Source organism: Mirounga angustirostris, unplaced genomic scaffold (assembly GCF_029215605.1).
Source record: "Mirounga angustirostris isolate CCGP_5_RB_7025 unplaced genomic scaffold, mMirAng1.0.hap1 SCAF_17, whole genome shotgun sequence".
NCBI classification, from domain to species: Eukaryota; Metazoa; Chordata; class Mammalia; order Carnivora; family Phocidae; genus Mirounga; species Mirounga angustirostris.
In genome coordinates this window covers 22,501,930-22,525,460 of record NW_026991725.1, presented here as the reverse complement: position 1 = coordinate 22,525,460, position 23,531 = coordinate 22,501,930, and the positions used below count along the sequence as shown (strand labels likewise).

General features: G+C 56.9%; 3 protein-coding genes across 19 annotated transcripts; 1 reads left to right on the top strand and 2 right to left on the bottom strand.

Annotated features, from left to right (window-relative positions):
• Positions 1-637: 637 nt before the first annotated feature.
• GNGT2 (G protein subunit gamma transducin 2) lies at positions 638-6,446 on the bottom strand. 9 transcript variants are annotated; one of them, XR_010408700.1, is made up of 6 exons: positions 6,326-6,446; positions 5,915-6,073; positions 4,560-4,669; positions 3,477-3,582; positions 3,011-3,171; positions 642-2,400 (listed from the first exon to the last, which is right to left on the bottom strand). XR_010408700.1 is itself a non-coding variant. In XM_045889085.3 (5 exons), exons 1-5 carry the CDS (start codon positions 5,932-5,934, stop codon positions 2,955-2,957), a joined length of 363 nt encoding a protein of 120 aa, XP_045745041.1. In that variant the 5' UTR covers positions 5,935-6,192; the 3' UTR covers positions 1,168-2,954. The 9 variants fall into 9 exon arrangements, 4 of the variants coding, with proteins under 4 accessions (XP_045745041.1, XP_054366831.1, XP_045745043.1 ...); XR_010408697.1 differs by lacking the exon at positions 6,326-6,446 and having other exon boundaries at positions 638-2,400; positions 3,477-3,576; positions 5,915-6,192; XR_010408698.1 differs by lacking the exon at positions 6,326-6,446 and having other exon boundaries at positions 638-2,400; positions 3,477-3,561; positions 5,915-6,192.
• A 146-nt stretch (positions 6,447-6,592) lies between these two features.
• On the top strand, positions 6,593-18,133 carry ABI3 (ABI family member 3). 4 transcript variants are annotated; one of them, XM_064583280.1, is made up of 8 exons: positions 6,593-6,725; positions 10,999-11,166; positions 12,208-12,384; positions 13,730-13,815; positions 13,947-14,042; positions 14,234-14,385; positions 14,917-15,054; positions 15,387-18,133. In XM_064583280.1, the coding sequence occupies exons 1-8, from the start codon at positions 6,609-6,611 to the stop codon at positions 15,548-15,550; spliced, it is 1,098 nt and encodes a 365-aa protein (XP_064439350.1). In that variant the 5' UTR covers positions 6,593-6,608; the 3' UTR covers positions 15,551-18,133. The 4 variants fall into 4 exon arrangements, with proteins under 4 accessions (XP_064439350.1, XP_064439349.1, XP_064439352.1 ...); XM_064583279.1 differs by having other exon boundaries at positions 14,231-14,385; XM_064583281.1 differs by having other exon boundaries at positions 6,608-6,725; positions 8,287-11,166; positions 14,231-14,385.
• PHOSPHO1 (phosphoethanolamine/phosphocholine phosphatase 1) lies at positions 16,243-23,385 on the bottom strand. 6 transcript variants are annotated; one of them, XM_045889091.3, is made up of 5 exons: positions 23,116-23,385; positions 21,893-21,991; positions 19,899-20,010; positions 18,765-18,883; positions 16,243-18,043 (listed from the first exon to the last, which is right to left on the bottom strand). In XM_045889091.3, exons 3-5 carry the CDS (start codon positions 19,941-19,943, stop codon positions 17,152-17,154), a joined length of 1,056 nt encoding a protein of 351 aa, XP_045745047.1. In that variant the 5' UTR covers positions 19,944-20,010; positions 21,893-21,991; positions 23,116-23,385; the 3' UTR covers positions 16,243-17,151. The 6 variants fall into 6 exon arrangements, with proteins under 6 accessions (XP_045745047.1, XP_045745046.1, XP_045745048.1 ...); XM_045889090.3 differs by having other exon boundaries at positions 23,227-23,385; XM_045889092.3 differs by lacking the exon at positions 23,116-23,385 and adding an exon at positions 22,443-22,505.
• Between the last annotated feature and the right edge of the window lie 146 nt (positions 23,386-23,531).

Sequence of the window (23,531 nt, the reverse complement as noted above, 5' to 3'; positions counted from 1 at the left end):
TTCCTTTCTTTTTTTAAGATTTTATTTATTTGTCAGAAGATACAGAGAGAGCACAGGCAGGGGGAGGGGTAGGTAGAGGGAGAAGCAGGCTCCTTGCTGAGCAGGGAGCCTGACGCAGGGCTCGATCCCAGGCCCCTGGAATCATGACCCAAGCCAAAGGCAGACGCTTAACCGACCGAGCCACCCAGGCGTCCCTACCCTTCCTTATTAAAAAAATATGAGAATTATTGTATTTAAATATTCTCTTTCTCATTCCTCTTCTTTTCCTTCTCAAGTATAATGAGATTGGCTGAACTTATTCAAGGTTGCAGAATGGTAAGTTGGGGGTCAGGATGGAATTCTCAGGAAGGAGTTGGGAAAGCAGTGGACACTTCCCCGGAGATCCTAGATTCTGACCAGGGGCCCATGACCTCCCCAGTAGGCCCAGGGCATGCCCTGGAGGTGGGGCCCGCTGAGCGGGGCTGAGTTTGCAGCTCTAGCGGGATCACTGTATTATTTTAGGTTTATTTTCACCTACTTTGCCGTCTTTCTAGTCATCTCCCAAGCCAGAAGCCCATCATCCCTGACAACTCCCTCTCCATCACCCATCACTCCGCGAGATGTCAAGATCGGAAAACTTCATTTCCCAAAGAACTCCTCACCCCACCTCCCACTCTAGACTTAAGACGGCAACTCCCCCAATCTAAGGACCATCTCCTTAACTGTCTCTCCGCCTCCATTCTTTCTCCTTTCAATCTTGTCAAAAGCCAGTTTCCTTCTAAATGCAAACATTGCCAACTCACACCCCAGATGAAGGTGGGTGACGCGAAGACCCTTCTGCTCATCTCCAAGCCCACCTCTCTAGCAGTGAATTCCAAAGATCTAGGCCTCTCCTTGGACAGTCCCACTCCAACCCGGTTGGTGTTTGTATTCAAACCCTGGTTCCTACATTTTTCCCTTCTCATACCTATGCGTCTGTTTATACGGCCACTTCAGCCAGATTTGCCATGCATCTGCCCATTTACAACTTCAGTGTTTAGGATTCAGCTCCGGATATCACCTCCTTCTAGAGGCTTTTACGGATTTTCCCTCCCAGGACGCAACTCACCCATTTGGCTGGATTAGGCTGCCCTCCTATGGGTCCCCCTGACGCCCCCCACCACACACACAGACTTTGCACTGAACGCATTGTATCATGTGAGTCCTTCTGATGTAGTTTTTGAATGTAGGTGAGGTTTGGTGGGGTGAGGTCCGGAGTCGACAGCCAAGAAAGAATTCTTGAGACGTCTTTGGTGCAAAATGGTGGTTTTAATAAAGCACGGGGACAGGACCCGTGGCAGAAAGAACTGCTGCATCGGGGTTGTGAGGGGTGACTTGATTATATACTTGGGAGTTGGGGGTAAGGAAAAAGCGAGGTTTTCAAAAAGAATTTTTGTATGCTAAAGAGGACCTACAAGATACTGGAGGCCTTGCCATTGTCAAGTTAAGGTGGTTTTTCCCTCTTTACTAGATTACTGTCTTAACAGTAAGACAGTTGGGAGTTTCCTTCTGGAAGTTAGGTTATTGATAAGAATGTTTTTTTTTTTTTTTCTTGGTAAATCACTAAGACCTTTGTAAAATGAGGGAGACTCCTGTCTTGCAGGACTGGGATCTCTATGAGTTAACCATTTGTTTTTCCTTCCCTTAGCTTTAGGGCAGCGGGGAGTGCCTGAGGAATGTCACACGGATCCCACGGTGGGGGGGGGGGGGCAGGGCTGCAGGGTGTCCCCTTGTGCTCTGTCCTCCGCTTGCCTTCTGCGCCCTCATCACTTCTGTGGTTCCATAAGACTATAATCTCCTTGCTAACAAGGCCCAGGAATCCGCATCCTCCTTAGCAGGAACCAGCCTCCCTCCTGCTAATCAAATCCTGTCGCTCGGCTGGCTGCGTCCTGCCTGTTGCAGCCGGTGGGGAACACAGTTCTTTTTTTTTTTTTTTAAAGATTTTATTTATTTATTTGACAGAGAGAGACACAGCGAGAGAGGGAACACAAGCAGGGGGAGCGGGAGAGGGAGAAGCAGGCTTCCCGCTGAGCAGGGAGCCCGATGCGGGGCTCGATCCCAGGACCCTGGGATCACGACCTGAGCCGAAGGCAGCCGCTTAACCGACTGAGCCATCCAGGCGCCCTGGGAACACAGTTCTTAACTGGGCTCACAGGGAGGTCCTTCAAGGCTTCACGCATCTCCCTCTTGGGCCTCTGTCTGCCCCGTCCCCCCGCACGGCCCACTGGCCTGCAACAGTTCACGCGGACCTTGCCCGTGGCCCTGAGTGTCTGTCTGTCTGCTGTGTGCCCCACACCACTGTTGGTCCTTTCGCGGAGTAGCGCTTCCTGACTTCATTGCAAACTCAGTTCCCGCCACGTTCGCGCTGCTACTCTTCTCTCCCTAGGACCCAGCACGGAACAGACGTTCCGGAACATTACATAAATCATGACATCATGACTTTACAAACTCTTTTTGTCGTCAGGCCCTCTGGAGTGACTAGGAGGAGGCCCACAGGGTCAGACGTGAGATGGGGAAGAAGGGCCCCCCCAACTCTGGCCCTCAACCCAAACTACTCTGAGTAGGAATGCTGGCTCCTAGGAAGAGAGTGGAGGGAAAGACGGGACGGCTCCAGGGAGGGGTAGACGTCCCTAAGGGTGCTGTCCGGGGTCTCAGGGCGTGGCCAGCTCTTGGGACCCCACCACAGAAGGTGCCAGTTGCTGAGCCCAAGAAGCTGTCCTCGAGGGCCTCCAAGTGGCCCAGCAGGTGGAGGAGAGGAGAACTGAAGGTGGGAGTGGGGCATAGCTCCCCAGTGCACGGGCCAGGTGTCTACTCCTACTGTGGCCGAGAGAGGGTGGAGAGTCCCCTGGTCCCTGGGAGTCACCGGACACTGGGTTCCCGGTGAAGAGCAGGGCTGAGGAGGGACAGATGGGCAGGGGGGCGGGGCCCCAGGGCCCTCAGTTTATCGCACACCCGCCCTTCTCCTTGAAGGGATTCTTGTCCTCAGGGATACCTTTGAGGAGAAGGTCGTTTCCTGCTTCTGCCTCCACATAATCCTTGATTTCCTTTCCTGTCGTGGAAATCTGTGAGAAAACAAAGGGTGGTTCCAGCCCTCGTTTGTCTGTGGGCATCCATGATTTGCTCGGTGCAGGAAAACAGGGCCTGGACAGGGGGCTGGGGAGGAGAAAGAGAAAGGGGCAGGCGGGGGTGGGGGGTGAGTGCTTACCTCCGAGGGGGCGCTGGGCCAGGCCCGCTGCGGCCTCCAGGCTGCGGGGTTCGCTCCTGGCCCCTCTGTGGGGCTAAACCCCAGCCTCCCTCTGCAGCCTCGCTTGGCCCAGAGGCACCTCCCACTCCTGCCCCTTCTGCTGTTCTGCGGAGGCCTCACCAGCCCGCCGCCTGTCGCTTCCCCTGGGGGCCAGGCTCTGTGAGGACCAGGACACCATGGCAAACAGAGTCAGGGAAGGGAAGAGGGGACTCACCAGGGTTCGTGGGGTCTTGACTTCCTTCTTCAACTGTTCCACCTCCATCTTCAATAGCTCCTTCTCGCTGAGCTCCTGGGCCATCCTGCTCCAGAGAGACCTGCTCCTGGCAAGGGTTCCGCGGCTGGGATTGCAAACCCCCTGGGCTCCTCACAGAAGCTCCCTCCTGCACTTTCCACACCTCAACTTCCACCCTCTTTCCTGTCCATCCCCTCACTTCACACGGCAGATTAATTCCCACCCCGCCCCATCACGAGTCCAGGCTCTGGAGGAGAGGGTGGTACCCCCAGTCTGATGGGGGAGGCACAGCCCCCAGTCTGATGGGGGAGGCACAGGCTCTGCCCTTGGAGTAGGATCTGTCTATGGACGGAACAGGAATCAGAGCATGGAGAAGGGAGAGAAAAGGAGTATCTTTCAGTGAATAGAATTTGGGAAGCCAGGTTATTGTTTCACATAATGGCACAGGTAGACGTTTTCGGGAAACAGCAGGTCCTGCCAGGGGAGACTGTACCCTAGTGGTTAAGTGAAAGGCTCTGGAGCCTGCCAGACTCCAGTTCTGATCCTGGTTCTGCCATTTCCAAGCTGTGAGGCTTAGGCAAGTCACTCAACCTCCTTGAGTCTTAGTGTCCCTGTCTGCAAAATGGGTATAATAACAGTACCTACCTTGTAGGATTTTTGTGAATCCTAAGAAAATAATGCATGTAAAATATTTTAATCCTCTGTATGGCACATCATGACTATTATTATTATTGTTATAGTTACTGATATCATCATCATCAGGACAGGGTTATCAGGAAGGCCTGGCGGGGGCCCAACTTTAATAATTCTAAGACTAGGGCGCCTGGGTGGCTCAGTTGGTTAAGCGACTGCCTTCGGCTCAGGTCATGATCCTGGAGTCCCTGGATCGAGTCCCGCATTGGGCTCCCTGCTCGGCAGGGAGTCTGCTTTGCCCTCTGACCCTATCCCCTCTCATGTGTTCTCTCTCTCTCATTCTCTCTCTCTCAAATAAATAAAATCTTTAATAAAAAAAAATAATAATTCTAAGACTAAATCCCAGCCCAGTGCAACCTCAGCCCCTCTCACCTGCCAAGAAAGAGCGTGCACTTCAAGTCACTGGTCTTCGACTCAGACAAGATGGTGTTTGAGCTTCCCGGCTCCTCAGCTTCTGAAAGTCTTCAGATAAAGCAGATGGTCTGAAAGCCAAAATCTCTAATGCCTAAGCTGATCATGGGCTCAAGGTCCTAAGCCCACCCGCTGGCTTGAGCCTCCAAGCCCTCACTGCCACTGGAGCGGACACCCTGCCCCCTACGTCTGCCTTGCTCCTTTCGAGACCCGTCTGGCTTATAGCCAGTTCTCACCCTCAGCCCGACACACTCCCCTCCCCGTGCCTTGTCTGCCAAGCCCTCCCATCCGCTACCTCTGAGCCTGCTCTGAGACTATTCTTCTCAGTGAAGCAAGTCCTAGACCAGCTCCTAACGTCCCTCACCCAAGAAGCCTTTGTGTCTCCCATTGGAGCCCCGTGATTATACCTTACAAGCTTCTCTTAGCTCAATCTTCCTTCACGCATTCAATAAAAATGGGCTCCTTACTTAGGATGCTGTTCTTGTCAACACTTGGGGCCATCGCCACCTCCAGTGCCTGTGTCCATGCTTCTTGGCCTCCATGCCTTCTCTGAGCCTTGAGCGTGGGTCTCCCTCACCAATCGCTGAACACAGGGCCCACATCCTGATATTTCTCTCGGTCTCCTTCCAGGACCACCCAAGGGCTATGCTGTTTAATAGACACTAAGCTCGGGCGCCTGGGTGGCTCAGTTGGTTAAGCGACTGCCTTCAGCTCAGGTCATGATCCTGGAGTCCTGGGATCGAGTTCCGCATCTAGTCCCGCATCGGGCTTCCTGCTCGGCGGGGAGTCTGCTTCTCCCTCTGACCCTCCTCCCTCTCTCAGTGTCTGTCTCTCATTCCCTCTCTCAAATAAATAAATAAAATCTTAAAAAAAAAAAAAAAAGACACTGAGCTCCTGCTCAGGCTGACACCTGTCCCATGGCAAGGGGACCCTCCCAAGAAGCAGATGCTTAAGAGATCAATACGGTCAGTTAGGGATCCTCTTTTTGTCCTGTCTCTAGGTTGACAGGAGGGGCTCTGGAAGTGGCTGGGAGGAGGCCTGGAGCCCATCCTGACTCCCCCGCTCCAGGGTCCGAGTCCCACTCACAGCTGGGCGCGCGAAGAATTTAGGATCAGGACGGGAGCCTGGAGGTTTCTAGTCCAACTGTGCTGGAAATACAGGATGGAGAGCACAGGCCTCTAGAGGCCAGCTCGGTGCTCGGTCCACCGCTGCTTCCTAAGACCGACCAGTTAACCTGCAACTTGCACCTGGTGCTTCTCGAAGCCAGTTCCTTGCTGTTGTCTAATCCGAATCCCTGGCGCTATAGCTGGGCTTACCTCCACCAGGCACAGAGCATGTGCACCAGGGCTTCTTCACACACAGCCCTTCCGAGGCTTGCTCACGCTTCTCAGGGGACCTCTGGATGTGTCTTTCTGCTGTCTGAGCTGATTCCTCTGGCTGCTGCCTTGGCTGGTTTCCATGGTTGCTGGGCCACCCTACAGCGCCCGGCACGACTGGTCTCCATATCCTACCCACCCTCCACTCCCCGGGCCCTTGGTGACTCATCCCTGAGCTTCCCAAGGAAGCCCCCACCCTCTGCCCTTTCCTCCCCTTCCATGAGTGGAAAATCCGCCTCCACCGCCCACCCAGAGCAGGCCAACCCCCTTCCTCCTCAGTCCCCCACTCCGTTCCCCACCCCCCCAAACAGTTTCCTCTCCAGGCCCAGGGAGCAATCACAGCCCCCCGACCTTGGCTTCCTCTGCTGGGAGGGATTGGGGGACTGGGCCCCCACAGGGGCCCCTGGCTTCCCCCTTCCTCTGGGCAGGGGGCAGAGAGGCGCGGGCCCAGGGAGCGGAGACTGACTTCCTCTTGTCCCGGAATGAGCCTGCCTGCCCTTTGCAAGCAGGTTTGGGTCTCTCACTGAGAGGAAACCAAAAGCGGCGAGAGGGGGAAGACAGAGCGACCAATCAAGAGCAGGGTGAGGCACAAAACCAGCGGGCTCCCTGGGGAGCCGGCCAGAGGCGGGGGGCCATGTCGGAGCTTCAGCAGCTGCAGGAGTTCGAGATCCCCACGGGCCGGGAGGCTCTGCGGGGCAACCACAGCTCCCTGTTGCGGGTCGCGGACTACTGCGTGGACAACTACGTGCAGGTAGGCAGCATGGGCACCCGCCCCGACACCCTGGCCCCCCGCCCCCGGAACCCACCTTCAAGGCAGGACCGTGAGAGGCATCCTGACAGGTGCTCGTCCTGGGCCCACCTGGGAAAGCCTCCACCCCAGGCCTCAGCTCCATTCCAGTCCCCCCCAGACTTCAGCCCTGACCCCATGTTACCCAGCCCCACCGTGCCCCTTCCCTCTCCCGGAGCCCCAGAGACGCCCGGGCAGGCCACACTGTTCCGTCCTGTCAGCAAGCCTCACCCGACATTCGTCTCCTTCCTGGGTCCCGTGCAGATGCAGGGGCCCAGACTTGTCCTCACACAAATGCCAGCATTATCACGTGCACGCTGACTCTGGGTGAGACCTGAGAACCTCCCGAAGAGTGTCGTGAACCTGAGAGGCACCAGGGGGAGAATCCTTTCCCTGATATTTGAGCGAGAGTGGAGAGACATCAGGCTAGGCTGGGTCTGGCGCAGAGACAGAGGCATGGACAGCATGATGGCTGGGAGAGTCCACCAGCACAAGATTTTAGAGCAGTCTCCTAAACTGTGTAGTTGTTCCAGGACCATGAACGTGGATTCTCGGATCACGGGAAGAGGATCGAGGGAAACTTAGCAATGATTGAGCACCTCTGTTTTTTCCATTAATCCTCATAACCTCATGAGACAAGTATTATTATTCCTCTTTCATAGATGAAGAACCAGCAGTGCAGGGAGGCAAGGTGACTTGTCCAAGGTCATACAGCTTGGACTTGGCAGAGTTGAGCATCAGCCTCCTGACTTCTGAAGCCGGGCTCTCTCCTCTCCACATTTCCCCTCCCCTGCCAGGCCCTAGGACTTAAAGACAGTTTCTTTGCACTGGCAGGCCTGGGAAGCTCCTGGCTCAGTAGGAGCGTTGAAAAAAATAATGGAAGTAGCAAGTGCTTATGGGAAAATGGCAGATTCAAGAGAGTCAGTGGTGATACCAGGGAGAACGCTCTGCACCCTTCCTTTGGGCAGGCATGTTATCCTCACTTGGCCTCTTTTAGTCCTCCTCCCAGTCCTGAGAGGAGAAAACCACTCCTACTCCACAGCCAGGAGGCCAAGGTTCAGAAAGATCGGGTCACTTAACGACTGGGTGGCTCAGTCGTTAAGCGTCTGCCTTTGGCTCAGGTCATGATCCCAGGGTCCTGGGATCGAGCCCCGCATCAGGCTCCCTGCTCCGTGGGAAGCCTGCTTCTCCCTCTCCCACTCCCCCTGCTTGTGTTCCTGCTCTCGCTATGTCTCTCTCTGTCAAAAAAATAAATAAAATCTTAAAAAAAAAAAAAGGAAAGATCAGGTCACTAAGCTGGTGGCAGAACCTGGATTCGAACCCAGAACTCTGACTCCCAGCCCACCCCCAAACCTCTAGTTGAATAACTGCCGTTCATGTAGATGTTAAGTGACCCACTTGTAGATGAGATGGACCGTGGTTTGTAAACCAGCCCGGTCTCAGGATGCTGGAAGGCAGGCTCCTCTTATGGACAAGGAGAGAAGCGGTTCTGCGCATTCCTTCAGTAACCTCTGCACACCTTCAGATTCTTCCAGATGGTTCTCGTTTGTCGGATGCACAGTGTGCACATAGGATTTGGGGTCCCAAAGACCTGAGTCCAGTTTCCAACTCTGCCACCTAGCAACTACAGGACCCATGGCAAGGTGACCCTCTGATTCTTACACCTTTCCTCACGGGGGTCCCATGGGTTAAATGTGAGAATGTGTTAAAGCACTTAGCCCAGTGCCTGTCCCTTAGGAGGGGCAGGATGCATGGAAACTATTACCATGACTGTCATCATCATCATCATCATCATCATCATCATCATTATCATCTTCCGCCGGAAGGATGAAAGGCACATAGAGATAATGAAAGTCAATTCTAGCAAGGCGAGGCAGCCCTTGCAAAAACACCCAGGTCAGAGTCCCTGGGTTCCTGCTTCCTTCATGCAGAACACTAACTAATTGACCTTAGTTACCTTTCCTGGCCTCTCTGAGGATCTCGGTCTGGGGAGCAAATGCCTGCAAAGGATTTGGATGACTTCTCAGAACTGCCCTTAAACAAGGCCTGGTTCCCATGCCCTCTGTCCCTCCCCCAACCCCTCCCAGCACCCCAACCAGGTGTCAGGAAACCCATGGGGAATTGGGGGAGAGCAGGCTGGGGTCAGACTGCAGAGTTCTCCGTCAGAGTCCATTGAGTTTACAGACAAGGTAATTTGCATGATGAATAAGCAGTCAGCCATGACAATGGATCTCATACCTTTATACCTCTGGACATAACTTTGGGCCAAGCCCCAAACCAAAGGTCAGCAGCCTCCTGGAGCTGGACCCAAGCAGACATTTTCCTGTCTGGGCTGACAGTTCCAGGTGGCAGGCCAAACAGGGGACAGTGCTGGCGAGGTGAGCTAGGAAATCTGGGTGCAGACCAAAGGAGGAGTAGTAACCGCTTTGTTCTGGGCCTTCGTTTCCTAGTCTATTAAAGAAAGATCTTGAGCTAGAACAAGACTTGCTCTCCTTTCTGGTTTCAACATCCTCAGTTGATTTCTTTGCCTTTTCAAGGCTCTTGGTTACATAGGCTGATGAGATGTAAACTGCACGCAAATGAGCATCTAGCTGTTGGAACAAAGACAAGGAGGGGCTGCCCAGAAGGTTCTGGGCCTGCCCTTTGACTCTAGCCTGGCTCAGGCTCCACTGGAGGCACCCTGTTCTGAGAGGTTCCAGGTGTGCTCTCCATTGACAGACCTCGGGGAGCACCCAGGGGCCTTTAGCAAGGAGACTGCGTGCTGCAGCCTTGTCTGTCCATGCACGGGGCCTGGCCCAGATTTGTCCCGGACTCACCCCTACCCTCTAGAGAAAGCTACAGGCTAAATGGCAGTGGCTCCATGATCGGAACCGGCAGCAGCTCCTCATCCAAGATGAGGAAGCTGCCTGGGGAACCAAATGACCGGAGTTTTGCTTTAGCCCCATGGTCTCATCTGGAACTGGAAAAAAAAAAAAAAAAAAAAAAAAACCCAAAAAACCCTCTTCTGTCTTCAGCCATTCCCTGCCCACCCTTCCATCCCTGACTGCCGGTGTGACTCTGGCTAGCACCTGGCAGGCACAGTGCCTGGCATGCAGTAAGGAAATACCCAGCAAGTGTTTGGGTTCACATTAAATTCATTAATTAACTCACAAATGCATATGTATTAAATATTGTCTGTATGTTGGGCACTATTCCAGGGTAGGATACAGAGTAAAACAGAGAAGCTCTCTGCCCTCACAGCGCTTACATTTTAGTATGTGGGGGGAAATAGATAATGAAGTAAATAGATAAATAATTTCTGATAGATAGTGCTAAGTGCTATGAGGAAAAGAGAACAGGGTAAATATGGTAGAGAGTCAATATAGAAGTAAGCTAGGAGAATCTTAAGGTGGTGATGAAATGTGTCTCTGAGGAGCTGAGACTTAATAAGAAGGATTCTAGAAAGAAGTATGGCAAGTGCAAAGGTCCTGAGGTAGAAACAATCTTAGCTTGATCTGGGAAAAGGAACCTTATGGCCAATGTGCTTGAGGGGAGTGAGAGGGAGTGGTAGAGGAGAGCCGGGAGAGAAAAGCAGAGCCAGCCTTGTGGGGCCCTATATAGGCCACGGTTGGAAGTCTGGATTTTATTCTCAGTGTATTGGGAAGCTACTGGAGGGAATGAATGAAGTCACTCTTCTCTGGGCTTCAATTTCCTGATCTATAAAATGGACTAGATCATTGGTTCCTAAACACTACTCTGCAGACTGGAGAAAAACAGGAGAACAAGGGTCCCCTGGGGAGCTTTTAAAGGCACAGGTTCATCGACCTTACTCCTTACTCCCACGTCCTTCCTCTCCCATCCTACCAGAGTTCTGATTAGAAGGTCTGGGATAGGGGGTCTGGCGTCGATTGGTTCTTTTTTTTAAGTTTGAAAGTATTGCCTTCCTCTTCCCTTTCTGCTATTCACCCTTTATTCCCAAAGGTCCTCTGGAGGTGGTCAGGTCAATCCTCAGCTTGAGTCTTTGAGGAGGAAGATCTTTCCCTCCCCTTGCACCCCCATTCCTCAGGGTAACAGATTTGCTCTCCTAATGTTCCCAAGTCCCTCTTACTACAACTTCATTCTCACAGAAACCACGTCAAACATCTAGAGTTACTGCTTTCTGCCAGTTCAGCCCCCATCCTCCCTCTCCCATCTTACCCACCCAGCCAAGGATCCAGCGGAAGGGGCTGGCCTCCGACCAGAGCTGTGTGTATTTCAGGCCACAGACAAGAGGAAGGCGCTGGAGGAGACCATGGCCTTTACCACCCAGGCACTGGCCAGTGTGGCCTACCAAGTTGGCAGTCTGGCCGGACACACTCTGCGTCTGCTAGACCTGCAGGCCGCCTCCCTGCGGCAGGTGGAAGCCCGTGTGAACACGCTGGGCCAGGTAAGGGCTGTGGGAGGGCTTCTTGCATTGGCTCCCAGTTCTTTGGCCCCACTCGGACATGTTCTCCAGCAATAAGTTCTTTCCCGCCTTCCTCCAAACGCCTGACTCCGCCACAGGAGCTTGGCATTTCCCGAGGGTATTGAGCCTCCTTATCTCTGTGGTTATGTCTCCATGCTGGGCCTTTCTGCCCTACCAGACTAGGAACTCCTTGAAGGCAGTCCTTTTCCTTTCTGACTTCTATCTGAATTCTATCCTGCATGGTAGGAAGCAGGATTTACCAGTAGCGGTGGGTGCCTAGTACAGGAAAGAGGCAAGTGGATCTTGTTTCCAGCTAAACACAGGCAGTGACCTAATAAGTGTCCTCATCCCGGAGTGTTTGCCTGGCAAGGTCATCTTCAGCCCCGAAAGCACCGCCACCACCACGCCGTGCCCCCGCCCAGCTAGGACACATGCCCTCCTCCTCCCTTCCTGGATCCTTGGCTGAGGAATTGCCCCATCAGCCACGTGCACACAGCCACTGACCCATCAGCCCGCGCATCACCCGCATGTTCACTGCGCGCTGTGCCTTTTCCTCTCACCCCAGCAGACCGGGCTTCCCACCCTCCCAGTGTTGTGAGTTTCCCCACAGAACATTCCAAGAGGGAGTGAACTCACTTCTTTGTCCCCCCAAGAGAGACAGTCACTCCAGCCATGATGCTCCACCACCTCTGCGTTCTCCACCTCTGCTGCCCAGCCAGCCCAGCGCTCCCCTCTCTTCCCAGCAGCCCCAGGGGTGCTGTGTTTTCTCTTTTCCTCTGGTTCCTGCTCAGCTAATAATAACCCTCATTCTCTTCCACCAGGAAGTTGCTCCAAAGTGGTTCCATCCTCCCCTGGCAACTCTTTTCCCAAATGCCGTGTGACCCTGGGGACAGCATTTACTCTGTCTCTGGACCTCACGGCTTCCCCTGGCCCCTACGCCCACCCCAAAGTCTCTATCCTCTTCCTCCCGTAAGAGGAAGGACAGAGACTGCCCCACTGTCACCTCAAACCCTGTTATGGCAGATGGTGAACATGCACATGGAGAAGGTTGCCCGAAGGGAGATCGGCACCTTGGCCACGGTCCAGAGGCTGCCCCCTGGTCAGAAAGTCATCGCCCCCGACAGCCTCCCTCCCCTCACGCCCTACTACAGGAGACCGCTTAACTTTGGCTGCCTGGATGACATTGGCCATGGGATCAAGGTAGAGAGAGGGACCCTCCTCTTTCCCATAACCCACCCTCTCCTCGTCAGGGCTCCCTTCTCCTCGGGCCCCCAGTTCTCTTCCACATCCACATCCCTCCGTGTCCCAACCTGCCGCCCTGGTCTTTCCTCACTCCCTGAAGCCATCACCCTAAGCGGACCCCTTCTCTCCAAGCCTTCCTCCTTAAAAGTCCTTCCTGACGGGTCCCTCCACCACTGGCCTTTACCCTGTCCTCAGATGATCTGCTGAGGGTGCATCTGAGCACCCCCCCTCCGTGGGGGCTGGGTGTGTGTGAAGGGGAAGCGGGGAAGGGAGGTGTCAGGTCGTGCATGAGAATGGCTCCCCAGCCACATGAGAAGGCAACTTCCTCTGTCTGGAGGCTTGAGGTCACCGCAGCACTCACCCCAGAGCCGCTTGCTGGTGGGTGGGAACTGGTGGGGATGCAGCCACTCAAAGGGGGCCTGGTGAAGACCGGGGAGCCTGACACTGCCATTGCCTTCTCGGCTGTCTCCCGGAGAGGTGGGAGAGGACACGTCCCCAACCCCACTTCCTCAGTTCCCACAGGCCAACATTCCAGGTTAGACTAAAGCTCCCCTGGGTCTCAATGACCCCTGGAAACCCTTCCCATCCCATAATATGCAGACCACACTCCCTCCTTCGGGCACCAGGCCTCCCCACCCTGAAGTTCGTCTCATTGCCCAGCTTCTACTCTTTATGACTCAGCTCAGGACCCTCTTGTCTTGTGCCTAGTGGACAATAGCAGAGGACAGCATTCCCCATGTCCCCCATGCTTGGGGACACCCCACCAGTAACGCAGGTGCTCCCTTGCCTGTGGGCTTGGCCTGGCCATTTGTGCATTTTAAATGCCCTGCCCCTCTCTGTCCCGAGCTTCCTAAAGCCGGTTCTGCAGACCCGTCCGAACGGCAGGTGGGATACTTCTAAGTGTGTTGGTCCTCTCCTCCCTCCCCGCTGCCCCCACCTCCTCAGCCTCGCGTGGGGGTCGGGCTCTATCAGAATTAGAGACCACCAAGCTGGCCACTGAGATGTTTTGGGCGCGAGGGGCGGATGCTAGGCGGTGCGGAGGAAGTGGCCTTCAGACCGTGTCTGCTCCGGGTTTCCGTCGGGCCTGCAGCCGGCCCGACCAGAGAGGCCCGGGGCCCAGGCGGCAGCAAGAGGGGGTGGCTGTGGGGTGGGGTGGGAGAGGGGGCTGGGAAGTGGAAGTGGGAACTTGCTGTGCCCGCACTCTCCCTCCCAGTTCGCGGCCGCCTCTCCCTCGTTTCCTTTCTGGGACCAGGGCGCTGAGGGGGGCCCATAGACGTCAGCCCCGCCCCCTGCCCCCCCGCAGGATCTGACCACACAGCTGTCGCGGACCGGGACCCTCTCGCGCAAGAGCATCAAGGCGCCTGCCGCACCTGCCTCCGCCACCCTGGGGTGAGGCCTCGCGCTCCTGCAACTCTCCTCCCCCCCCTCCACGCAGAGAAGCCAAACTTCCTCCTGCCCGCACCTGACCCCTGCTCGCCGAAGCCTTCCTTCCCCCCCACTGACGACACCCTCCCCCCCAGGAGGCCACCCCGGATCCCCGAGCCCGTGCAGCTCCCCGTGGTGCCCGAGGGCAAACTCTCCGCCGCCTCATCGGTTTCTTCCCTGGCCTCGGCAGGGTGAGCCCCACGAGTCCAAGTGGGGGGTTGAGGGGAACTCCTGCCAGTTGTCAGGGTGACTACTAGGGTCGGGAGGACGCTCATCACAGGCCCGGGGCGCACGACTGAAGGGGAGGGGCGGGGGGGGGATGCTGAGTCAGGGAAGGTGTCCCCCAACCTAGCCGAGCCCCGCTTTCTCTGGTCTTCAGCAGCGCCGAAGGTGTCGGTGGGGTCTCCACGACCAAGGGGCAGGCAGCACCCCCACCCCCACCTCTCCCCAGCCCCACGGCCCCACCCCCTCCACCGGCCTCCGAGGTCTTCCTGCCGCCCCCTCTGCCGGAGGAAGTGTCCCTGCCCCTGCCGGGTAAGGAGCTCCGCCCTCTCCTCGCTCAACCGCGGGGTCTCTTCTCACCTCCCCACCCTCGCCCTCCAATCGGCCCGCCTCAGGGAACGCCTCGTCCGGGTAGGGGTAGCGGAGAGGAAGGGGCCCGAGAAAGTGAGCTAACAACTCAGCTTAGCGCCTGCCTTATACCAGGCTCTGTGTTCTAGCTTCTCATCCATTTTCGCAACTAAACTTTTAACAACCGTGAGAGGATCTTCACACTCTGGTTTAACAGATGGAAGTTGAGGTTGACAGGTTCAATTAAGTGACCTGCCCGAGAGTCACCCAGCTAAGTGGCAGAGCCTCACTGCCCTACACTGCTCAACATTTGTTTGCTGGGAACCTACTGCGTTCTAGAAGCCTCGTCCTGGAGGCCATGATGGGCTGGGGCTGGAGAAAGATTACAGAAAATGGGTAGATGCCGGAGCTCCGACTATGAACAGCGAAGTTTCCTGGAGGCCATTGGAGGGGGTCCGCTGGGCCACATCTGCAGGCTTTCTCTTTCCCTCCCAGCACCGGAGTTGCCTCCACCCCTGGACCTGCCCCCTCCTCCGCCCCTGGATCTAGATGAACTGGGGCTGCCGCCTCTGCCCCCACCAGACTTTGGGCCTGAAGAGCCTAGCTGGGTCCCTGCTGCGTACCTGGAGAAAGGTACCTGACTCCTGGGACTAGGGATCCCTCCCCACTCCCCCCCCGCCCGGGGTTCTACTCTAGAATCTGCAAAGGTATAAGCCTGTACACCACCCCCACACACACCCCTCCCTATTTCCTGATGAACTGACCAAACGTTCATCCAGGAGTGGGGATCCAAGCTGGAAAGACAGCAGCTGGCCTGGCACTGAGTATTATTAAACCCAGCTGGGGAGGGGGTACCAAGAGCTTCGGAGCCCCACTCCCTGCAGCCGTCCCCCTAGATGTTCCCTGACATCCCCATAGTAGGGCGGGAGGCACGTCTCATGGCAACCTCTCCTCCCGCCCTGCAGTGGTGACATTGTACCCATACACCCGCCAGAAGGACAACGAGCTCTCCTTCTCCGAGGGCACCATCATCTGCATCACACGCCGCTACTCAGATGGCTGGTGCGAGGGCGTCAGCTCGGAGGGCACTGGATTTTTCCCGGGGAACTATGTGGAGCCCAGCTGTTGACAGCCTGGGGCTCTCTGAGCTCCTGACCCACGCACGGCCCCGAGTGAGGTCCTTGAGTTCCAGCACAAAGCCAGCTCCACGGTCAAGGCTGGACTAGGCCTGCCCACCTCTTGGTCTGTGAGCTGGGCCTGTCCCTTCCCCTCATTTTGGTGGGAAGGGGTCCTGGGGAGAGAGAGGATGTACCCAAAGGCCTGCTGTGGACAGGAAAGAACTGGAAGTCAAAGAGTTTGGTGATCTTGTCCACAGAGGACCCCCTACTCCACGAAGGATGGGGTCTCCAGCTGCAAGTGCCAACTTCGAATAAAACTCTGATGACTTCCTGGCGATTGCCCTGCAGGGCTAGGGGGCCCGAGAAAGAGAGAGAGAGAGAGAGAGAGAGAAGGGAGTGAAAGGCTCCTGCTAATTACTGAGCCCCCTCTGCCTGCCCGGGCAGCCGCCTCTCCCCATCATTTCCGTCCTAAGTGCCCTCTACACTAGACCCCTGAGGCTGGGCACCGACTGACTGCATCCTGTTCTTTTGCCTGTTGCTTTGCTGTGTTCTGCTCGGTTTTGGTTCCTCAAGCTGGGCACTCTTCCCCGACAGGGGGGCGGGGGGGTAACACCAACTCCCCCATTTATGTGGGGCTCTCTGAGGGCAGGGATCGCCTCGCCCTCACCCTTCAGACATCGGCGCGAGAGATCTCAGTCAGCGCTTCCCCCCTTCACCTCCTTTATAGCTCTGAAACACCAAAGAGGGAGGGGCTTGGCTTTCGCTGGCTCTGCTTTAAAACATCATGGCTTTCTGTTCCATACGGGAGGAGGGGGCGCAGAGTGCCCAGCCCGCGGGGCGACTTTGGTAAAGTCCCTGGTCTCTTGCTGCATAGACGAGGCTGGGGTGAGAGGAGACACCGTCGCGCGCTGCGAGGTCCCGGGCTGGATGGACCCCAGCCGGACCGTGTGCTACCTCGTTCCACCACCAGGAGGCGACTGTTCCCTCCGGCTTTTTTCCCCCCCACTTTGGGGATGCTGGCGGGGGGGTGGGGTGGGCGGTGGGGTGGAGTGCGGGAAGGGAGGCAAGAAGAAAAAGGGTGTAGTGTGGAGACGCGGTAGGTAAAGCAAGACCTAGGCCTGAGGCCGTCGGTGGAGAGCCTCATCTCTCTCGGCTGGGATTCCGGCGCGACCTGGAGGCTTTCGGGACGGAGTTCCCTTAACAGAAGAAAGGGGGTTGGGAAGGTTCCGCAGCTCAAGGGAGCAGTTAAAGCAGCGGGAGATGTTCCTTTCTCCCCTGCCAGGGAACCCCTTCCTCCCAGTTCGGAGGACAAGGATTTTGGAAACACCGCTGCCTTCCCGGGTATGCGCACCCCCTCGGTGGGGCCAGACTCCAGAACGAAACGTTGCAGTGCAAAGGGGGCAGGCAGCCGCGCTGGGTTAACTGCATAGATAGGGACGGCTCCGAACTCCCTCCCCCAGCCCCCGGGGGGACGAGCCCGGAATCCCCGAAATTCCCGGAGGGACATACCGAAGCCAAAGGGAAAAGGGAGTAATAAAACTAGGTTTGTCTTTCCCGCTCTCCCCCCACCCCGCCCCTCCTCCGCCCGGGCGCCCCCTGCAGGCCGCCGTCCTCAGCACGTCTTCAGCACCTGTTGCAGATGGAGGCGCACGTCGGTGGCCGTTTCCCAGGGCACCACGCTGGCGCGGAACGAGCTGGGCTCGGCCTTCTGCGCCTCCTGGATAAGGCGGTGCATGGGGTAGCCGCGGCGCGGGAAGGCCACGTCGCCGCCCGCCAGCAGCCCCATGGGGCAGAAGTCGTTGGCGCCGTCGCCCACGTAGAAGAGGCGCTCGAAGTGCACGCCGTCGTGGGCCCGCTCGCGCAGGTAGTCGCTGAGCACCTTGTGCTTGCACATGTTGGCGGGGCAGCGCGCGCAGCTGTGCGTGTGGAAGGGCCGCAGCGCCAGCAGCCCCCGCGCATCGGGCCCCGACGGGTTGCTGAGGATGCGGCGGAACAGGCCTTGGTGGCCCGCGGCGCGCAGCGCGCTCTCCACGCCGAAGGTGTTGGCGTCCGAGATGAGGATCACCTCGAAGCAGGAGCCCTGCTTGGCCACGAACTGCAGCAGGTCGCTCATGCCGGGCGACAGGGGGATGGCCTCGTAGATGGCGCGCAGGTCCCGGGGCCGCACGCCCTGCTCGCCCAGGTACTGGAAGACGCGCTGCATGTACTCGTTGTAGAAGCCCTCGCGGTAGGTGGCCCGCAGGCTCTCGGGCAGCCGCTGGCCCGGCGCGGCGCGCACGATCGAGTCGTCGCTGTTTTCGTCCACTATCGTCTCGTCGAAATCAAAGGTCAGGAGGAAGCGCGGCGCGCCCTGCGCGGCCATCCCGCCGTCCTGGGAGCAGGGGAGGGAGGAGGAGGAGGAGGAGGAGGAGGAGGAGGGAGCAAGCGAGAGGGGGCGCGGCGCGGGCCGGCCCGGGAGAGGCTGGTTAGCGGCCCACGGCCAGAGGCGCTGGCACATCCAAGACCTGAGGAGGACCCAAGGCAGGTTAAGCTGGGCGGAGGACCCAACGCCGCCGCCCCCACCCCAGCCTCCCCTGCCCAACCCCGTTGGCGCCTCTCAGTGAACTGTGATGGGGTTTATCCACAGAAGACATCCTCCTCCTGAACCCAGAAGGGCTTCCTTAGCACCTGTTTCTGCTACTCTCCTCTGGGGCCACGGGGCTTAACAGGGTCAGCTAAACGGAGGGGAAGCGCAGCTTCCAAGGGGACACCCCTTTGGGGGAGGTTTCTGGACTAGGTCGTTCTGGAGACTTCCAGTGACCCTTGTTGTTGGTGTGGAGTGCTCTCCACCTTCTTCCCTAACAAACGTAGGTCAGGGAAACCAGGCATTCACCCAACTGAAGCAGCCTCCTCATTCCCTTTTTGGGCCAAGCCCAGCTGATGGGACTGTGGCCAATAGGCCAGGCTCCAGGGAACACTCGTTGGTATCATCCAAGGCATGTGGACTGTGAATGCCAGGTCCTCGGGCCTGGATCGTTACTAAGGGCTGGGCCTGGAGAGCTAAGTGCCTGGGCCTCCGCACTGGCCAGAGAACTAGATTTTAGCTCTTGGAATAACCAGGTCGCTGGGTTGACCCAGGAAGGCTCTCTGGGAGCTGCTTCCAGCCAGATGGGGTCCCAGGTTGGAACACTGCTTCTCCAGGGAGTTTTCGGGCCCTGTGCTGAGAGCTCATAACTAATCACTTGCCAGTTCCCTGGGAGGAACACGTCAGCGGGTGGGGTTTCTGCCAGAGTCCGAAGGCAGCGGGCAGCAGAAGCAGTGGGGCTTGGGGAGGTAGGAGCTTCCCGAGCCAGGCCACGACATACCTGGGAGACAGGTGAGGGAGAGGAAAGAGAGCAGCAGTGGCTGAAAAGGCAGAGGGGAGGGAGCAGGGAGTGGGCACAGGATGGGGAAGGGGAAGGCTAGGAGGAGATCATGCCAGGGGCACCTGGAGACAGACTGCACAGGGGGACAGGCTGGGGACGGGGGGCTCCAGGAAGTGGAGACCTTGGACCAGAGTCCCACCTACAGAGGACGTGGGACAAGAGCGCAAGTGTGGGGCGCCTGGGTGGCTCAGTTGTTAAGCATCTGCCTTCGGCTCAGGTCATGATCCCAGGGTCCTGGGATCGAGCCCCGCATCGGGCTCCTTGCTCTGCAGGAAGCCTGCTTCTCCCTCTCCCACTCCCCCTGCTTGTGTTCCCTCTCTCGCTATGTCTCTCGCTGTCAAATAAATAAATAGAATCTTAAAAAAAAAAAAAAAAAGAGTGCAAGTGTGAGGCACAAAGAAAGGCAAGCGAATGGAGGCCACAGAAGCCCTCAGCAGCCTGTCCCGCCACCTTTGCCAGCCGGCGGACGGGCAGAGAGCAAATCACGTACCACTTCAGAATACCCACCACACTGCGTTTCTCCCTCCTGGCCTCCCACCTCAGTCAGTCCAGACATAACCACTCCTCCTTCTGGCTTCTTCCTAACTCGATCTCTGATATTCCTGTGATGTTTGTGGCCTGGCCTACCTTGTGAAACGGAAGTCCAAGCTCCGAATTTCAGAGCTGGGATGTGGACCTAGCTCTCTGCCTCCCTAATAGCACTGTCCCTTTGAGCTCATCCCTAGAGTCACCCTCTGGTCTCATCGACATCCATCTGGAAGTCTCAGTGGCCCAGGATCCCTGGAGTACGTAAAGCAGCAGGACCCCACACCTGGGATGGAAGCTTCCAGGGATTAGTGGAGGCCCAGTAGAGAGGAGGGTAGGCCTAAAGGGGGCTGGATAGGGCTCCTTCCACCCCATAATGGGAAGGGGGTTGAGACCTCATCCTAAGAGACCCCTGGAGGGACCCACTTACCCTAGACAGGCATCGGAGGCCAGCAACTGGAAAACACCCGCTCATTGTCACTGCATCACCCTGGGCACCACCTGTAGGGACTCTGTCGGCCTCCAGCCGTCGTCCAGAGCTCCTGAGAACCACACAAGTTCTGTCTGAGAGCGCCAGCAGCTAGCTTTGTTTCCACTACTAATGCGCACCTGATTCTATCTCCTTTGCTGAGCCCCGGGAACCACTCCCAGGGGCTCAGTGAAAACCCCTCAAATAGGCACAGCGCTCACAGATGGCAAAGCCCTTGCTACGTATCCTCCTACCCACCCCCTGGGACATTCGAGAGGTTATAGGTGATATTAATTGGAGATCCAGAACGGTTAGCCAATTTATTCAAAGGTAAGTGGCAAAGACAGATCTCAAAACCAGAACTTAGGGTCTGAGACCAGCGCTTTTCTCTCCAGTATAATCCTGGCCCCCATTCTTGTGTCATGGTTTACACATCACCCGCACCAGTGTTCTCCCACTGCTCATCGCAGTCCCATGAATTCAGCAGATAAGGGCCCAGAGAGGTTAACTTGCCAGAGGCTGTGCTGTGTCCCCAGGGAGCCTGGTTCATGAACACCTGGCCACAGCCCTTGTATGCTCTCTGCCCTTAAAAGGGAAGGGGCAGATGCCCGGGTCACTGTACCACAGCTGGGGGCCGGGACCCCTGAGCATCACAGATGATCTGGGACTGGCCTCCCTGGTGCTTTCAGAGGCTGGCAATCGGCTGGAAGTCAGTTTGAAATTTCTGCGGGGCTTTGCTGGGTGGCTTTGGGGACAGGGGCTGGCTTCGCGGGGGCTTCAGCAGCTCAGCTACAGAGGACAGCACCTACAGCCCCCAGTGCCTCTCCATGCCCCATCCCCCCACCCCCCCACCTTGGGGTTGAATGAGAGACTAGAAGCAGCTGGGACAGATCTGGAAAGATACTGAGAACCAGGGGACTAGACCGGGAAAGGAGCAAAGTCCTGGCTGGTTGCTGCCCTCTGGTGGTGACAGCGGATGACACTGGAAACGCCTGACTTTGTCAAGGTGACATGCTCCCCAGACCATCCCAGACCCTCAGGGAGAAGCTGAGGGCCCCCGAGACAGAGATTGGGACCTCCCAGGAACAGGGCATAGGTCAGAGGGAGGGCCCCTATCCCCTGGAGCTACCCCACCCCTCGCCACGCCCTAACCAGATGTGCATTAAGCCCTTTTGATATGGATGGAGGTGGGTCTCAGCTTTTCCACTGAAGATCTTTCAATCTAGGAATCCGGAAAGGCAGCCAAAGCTGAATGGGGCAGGGGGCAGAAAAAGGTGGGGGTTAGGGGAGGGGTCAAGGAGAAGATGGGAGAGAAGGCATGGGGACACTGGAATAGCATGTTTGGGAGGATGGAAGGGCTCTTCCCAGGCCCTATCTGGAGGAGTTCCAAACTTCCAGGATCCAGCCTGATATCCCATGTGTGCCCCCAGGCCTAGTGAGTTTGAGGAGAAAGGTCAGGGGATGCCACTTCTGCGGTAAAAGCAAACAGCCCCACGGCACACACAGACACAGACGACACGTGCGGGGCTCGGGGAGAAGAGAGCGGGCCATAGAAAGATACACAGGCTCTTCAAGCAGCCACCCAGAGACCAACTTTCATCCCATAGAAAAGGGTCTCCTGGTTTTGCCCTTGTTTCTTTTTCTTTTCCTTTTAAAAATTTGGAGGAATGGTCCACTGATTTTCAATCATGTACAGAACTTCTCGTTTATTAGAGCAAAAGACATGGTATATTTTTTCATCTAATAATACTATTTAGGGAAATCGGTTCAACATTTGTTGTTTAGTGAGTTGCCCTTGTTTTTTTAGTCCCCAGAGCAGAAAGCCACGCATCCTGAGTTTATTCCCCCAGAAAGAAAAGGCTGTGCTGCCATGCCACCCATACCCCCACGGTAATCAGTGGCACCCCAGGCCCCTCTGGCATCTGCTTCTCATGACGTTCAGAAAGGTTACTCACCTCTGGCAGCTTTGTCCTAAGTGACCAAATCCTTTTGTGGTCACCAAAAAGAGTCCCTCAGAGAAAAGGGGGACAGGATCTAGGAGCTTCTCCAGATGGCTAGAGCAGAGAGAGGAGAGAGGGGTTTCTTTGGGGTGGCAGGGAGTCCATATTCTAGTCCCACCTAAAAGTGGTGCTCGCCTCCCTGATTCCACATCAGATCACCAGATTCCTCCTTGTTTCCTCCTGCCTTTGACAAAAATGCTTTCAGATGATATTTGTGGGAATGGGGATGGGGGAGGGAGAAACAGTTTGAAATTCCCCCCCCTCCCCCCTTAATGAGGGGACTGGGAGCCCACAGGACAGTTCGGGGACAGTCTTCCCCAGGAAATGTGGAGGATAGGGATGGAAGTGGGGATGGAGGACCCTGCAGATACCACAGTTACAAGCCTCCTGCCCAAGCCCAGGTGGTCTTCTATCAATCACTAGGAACTGGATCCCACAACTAAGCTGAAGTTTTCTCCCTCCCCAAGACTGTATTCCAGCTTTATCATGGTCTCTTCCTTCTTACCACCATCAGCAGCAAATAGGAAAAACGGAGGCCCAGAGAGGTCAAGCTAGCATCCCGGGGGAGGGGGGGGGGTGGTCACACAACATCAGATGCAGGATCAGAACTCAGGAGTTCCTGGTGCCTCTTGGCAAAGTTGCAGCCAGAGCTCCCCCTATTGCCCTGGAGACCCCCTTGGGCTGTGAGTAAGCTGGCCCTGAGGACCTGGAGCCCTGGTGTCAGTGCATTAGCTGGGACCAGGAGTCCCCTCTGGGCTCGCCCTGCCTGGGTGGACAAGCTGGAAGGGGATCCTCGGTGGACAGGGAGGTGGCAGCTGCCGGTGGAGTGGGGGGAGAGATATTTTTAGAGGTGGCTGGAAAGCAGGCATTCTGGCACACCCCCAGCTGGCGGGTGCTTCGCTCCAATGCGGGGCAGGGGGGTGCGCAGCTCGGGGAGCCCAGGGGACTGGTGGGTGGCGGGGAGCAAGGGGGCACAGATTCCTTCGCTTTGCCCGAGTCGGGGACAGAGGGCTATCCCGGCACCACGTTCGTGGGGTAGGAGAAAGAAGGAGGACTCATTTCTCCGCTCCAGGGACTCCCCCACTGACACACGTGAAGGAGCGCCCTCAAACTCCACGCAGCCCCCACCCCACACTGGGACCCCAGCCCTCCCCTACCTCGGGGAGCCCAGGACTCACGTGGGGAGCGGCAGCGGTAGAGGTCTGTCCCGGCTTAGTTTGGAGTGTAAAGAATGGGGGAGAGGGGCTAGCTGAGGTATTTGGGCGCAGGATGGGGCAAAGGGTGCTTACGGGAATTGGAGGGGACGCGGTGTCTTATCCACCCCCGGATTTCTGGGCTCCGGCTCACGAGTCCCTCCAGTCCCGAGGGCCCGTGGATGATGTGCGTCTGGGCCGCCCCCTCCACCTGCCCCCCATCCCTCCGGGCAGCCGCCGCGTCCCCTTTAAATGCCCGGGAGCCGGAGCCCGAGCCGCGGCTGGCGCTGCGGCTGCCGCAGCACCCGGGCCCACCGCAGTCCCCGCACGTCACAAGCGACTGTCCAATCACAGCGGCGCCGGCGCACATCAAAGGGGCGGGCCGCTTGCGGGCCACGCCT

Coding starts and splice junctions, on each gene's coding strand:
- PHOSPHO1 (XM_045889091.3), bottom strand. CDS start 19,943: ATGAGCGGGTGTTTTCCAGTTGCTGGCCTCCGATGCCTGTCTAGG. Junction 18,884..19,898: donor GCCTCCGATGCCTGTCTAGG/GTAAGTGGGTCC, acceptor CCTGTCTCCCAG/GTATGTCGTGGCCTGGCTCG. Junction 18,044..18,764: donor GTGTTCCTCCCAGGGAACTG/GCAAGTGATTAG, acceptor GGTCCTCCTCAG/GTCTTGGATGTGCCAGCGCC.
- ABI3 (XM_064583279.1), top strand. CDS start 6,609: ATGTCGGAGCTTCAGCAGCTGCAGGAGTTCGAGATCCCCACGGGCCGG. Junction 6,726..10,998: donor GCGTGGACAACTACGTGCAG/GTAGGCAGCATG, acceptor TGTGTATTTCAG/GCCACAGACAAGAGGAAGGC. Junction 15,055..15,386: donor TGCTGCGTACCTGGAGAAAG/GTACCTGACTCC, acceptor CCCGCCCTGCAG/TGGTGACATTGTACCCATAC.
- GNGT2 (XM_045889085.3), bottom strand. CDS start 5,934: ATGCTCTGTGCCTGGTGGAG. Junction 4,650..5,914: donor ATGCTCTGTGCCTGGTGGAG/GTAAGCCCAGCT, acceptor CTTTATCTGAAG/ACTTTCAGAAGCTGAGGAGC. Junction 4,161..4,559: donor TGCACGCTCTTTCTTGGCAG/GTGAGAGGGGCT, acceptor TTATTTTCTTAG/GATTCACAAAAATCCTACAA.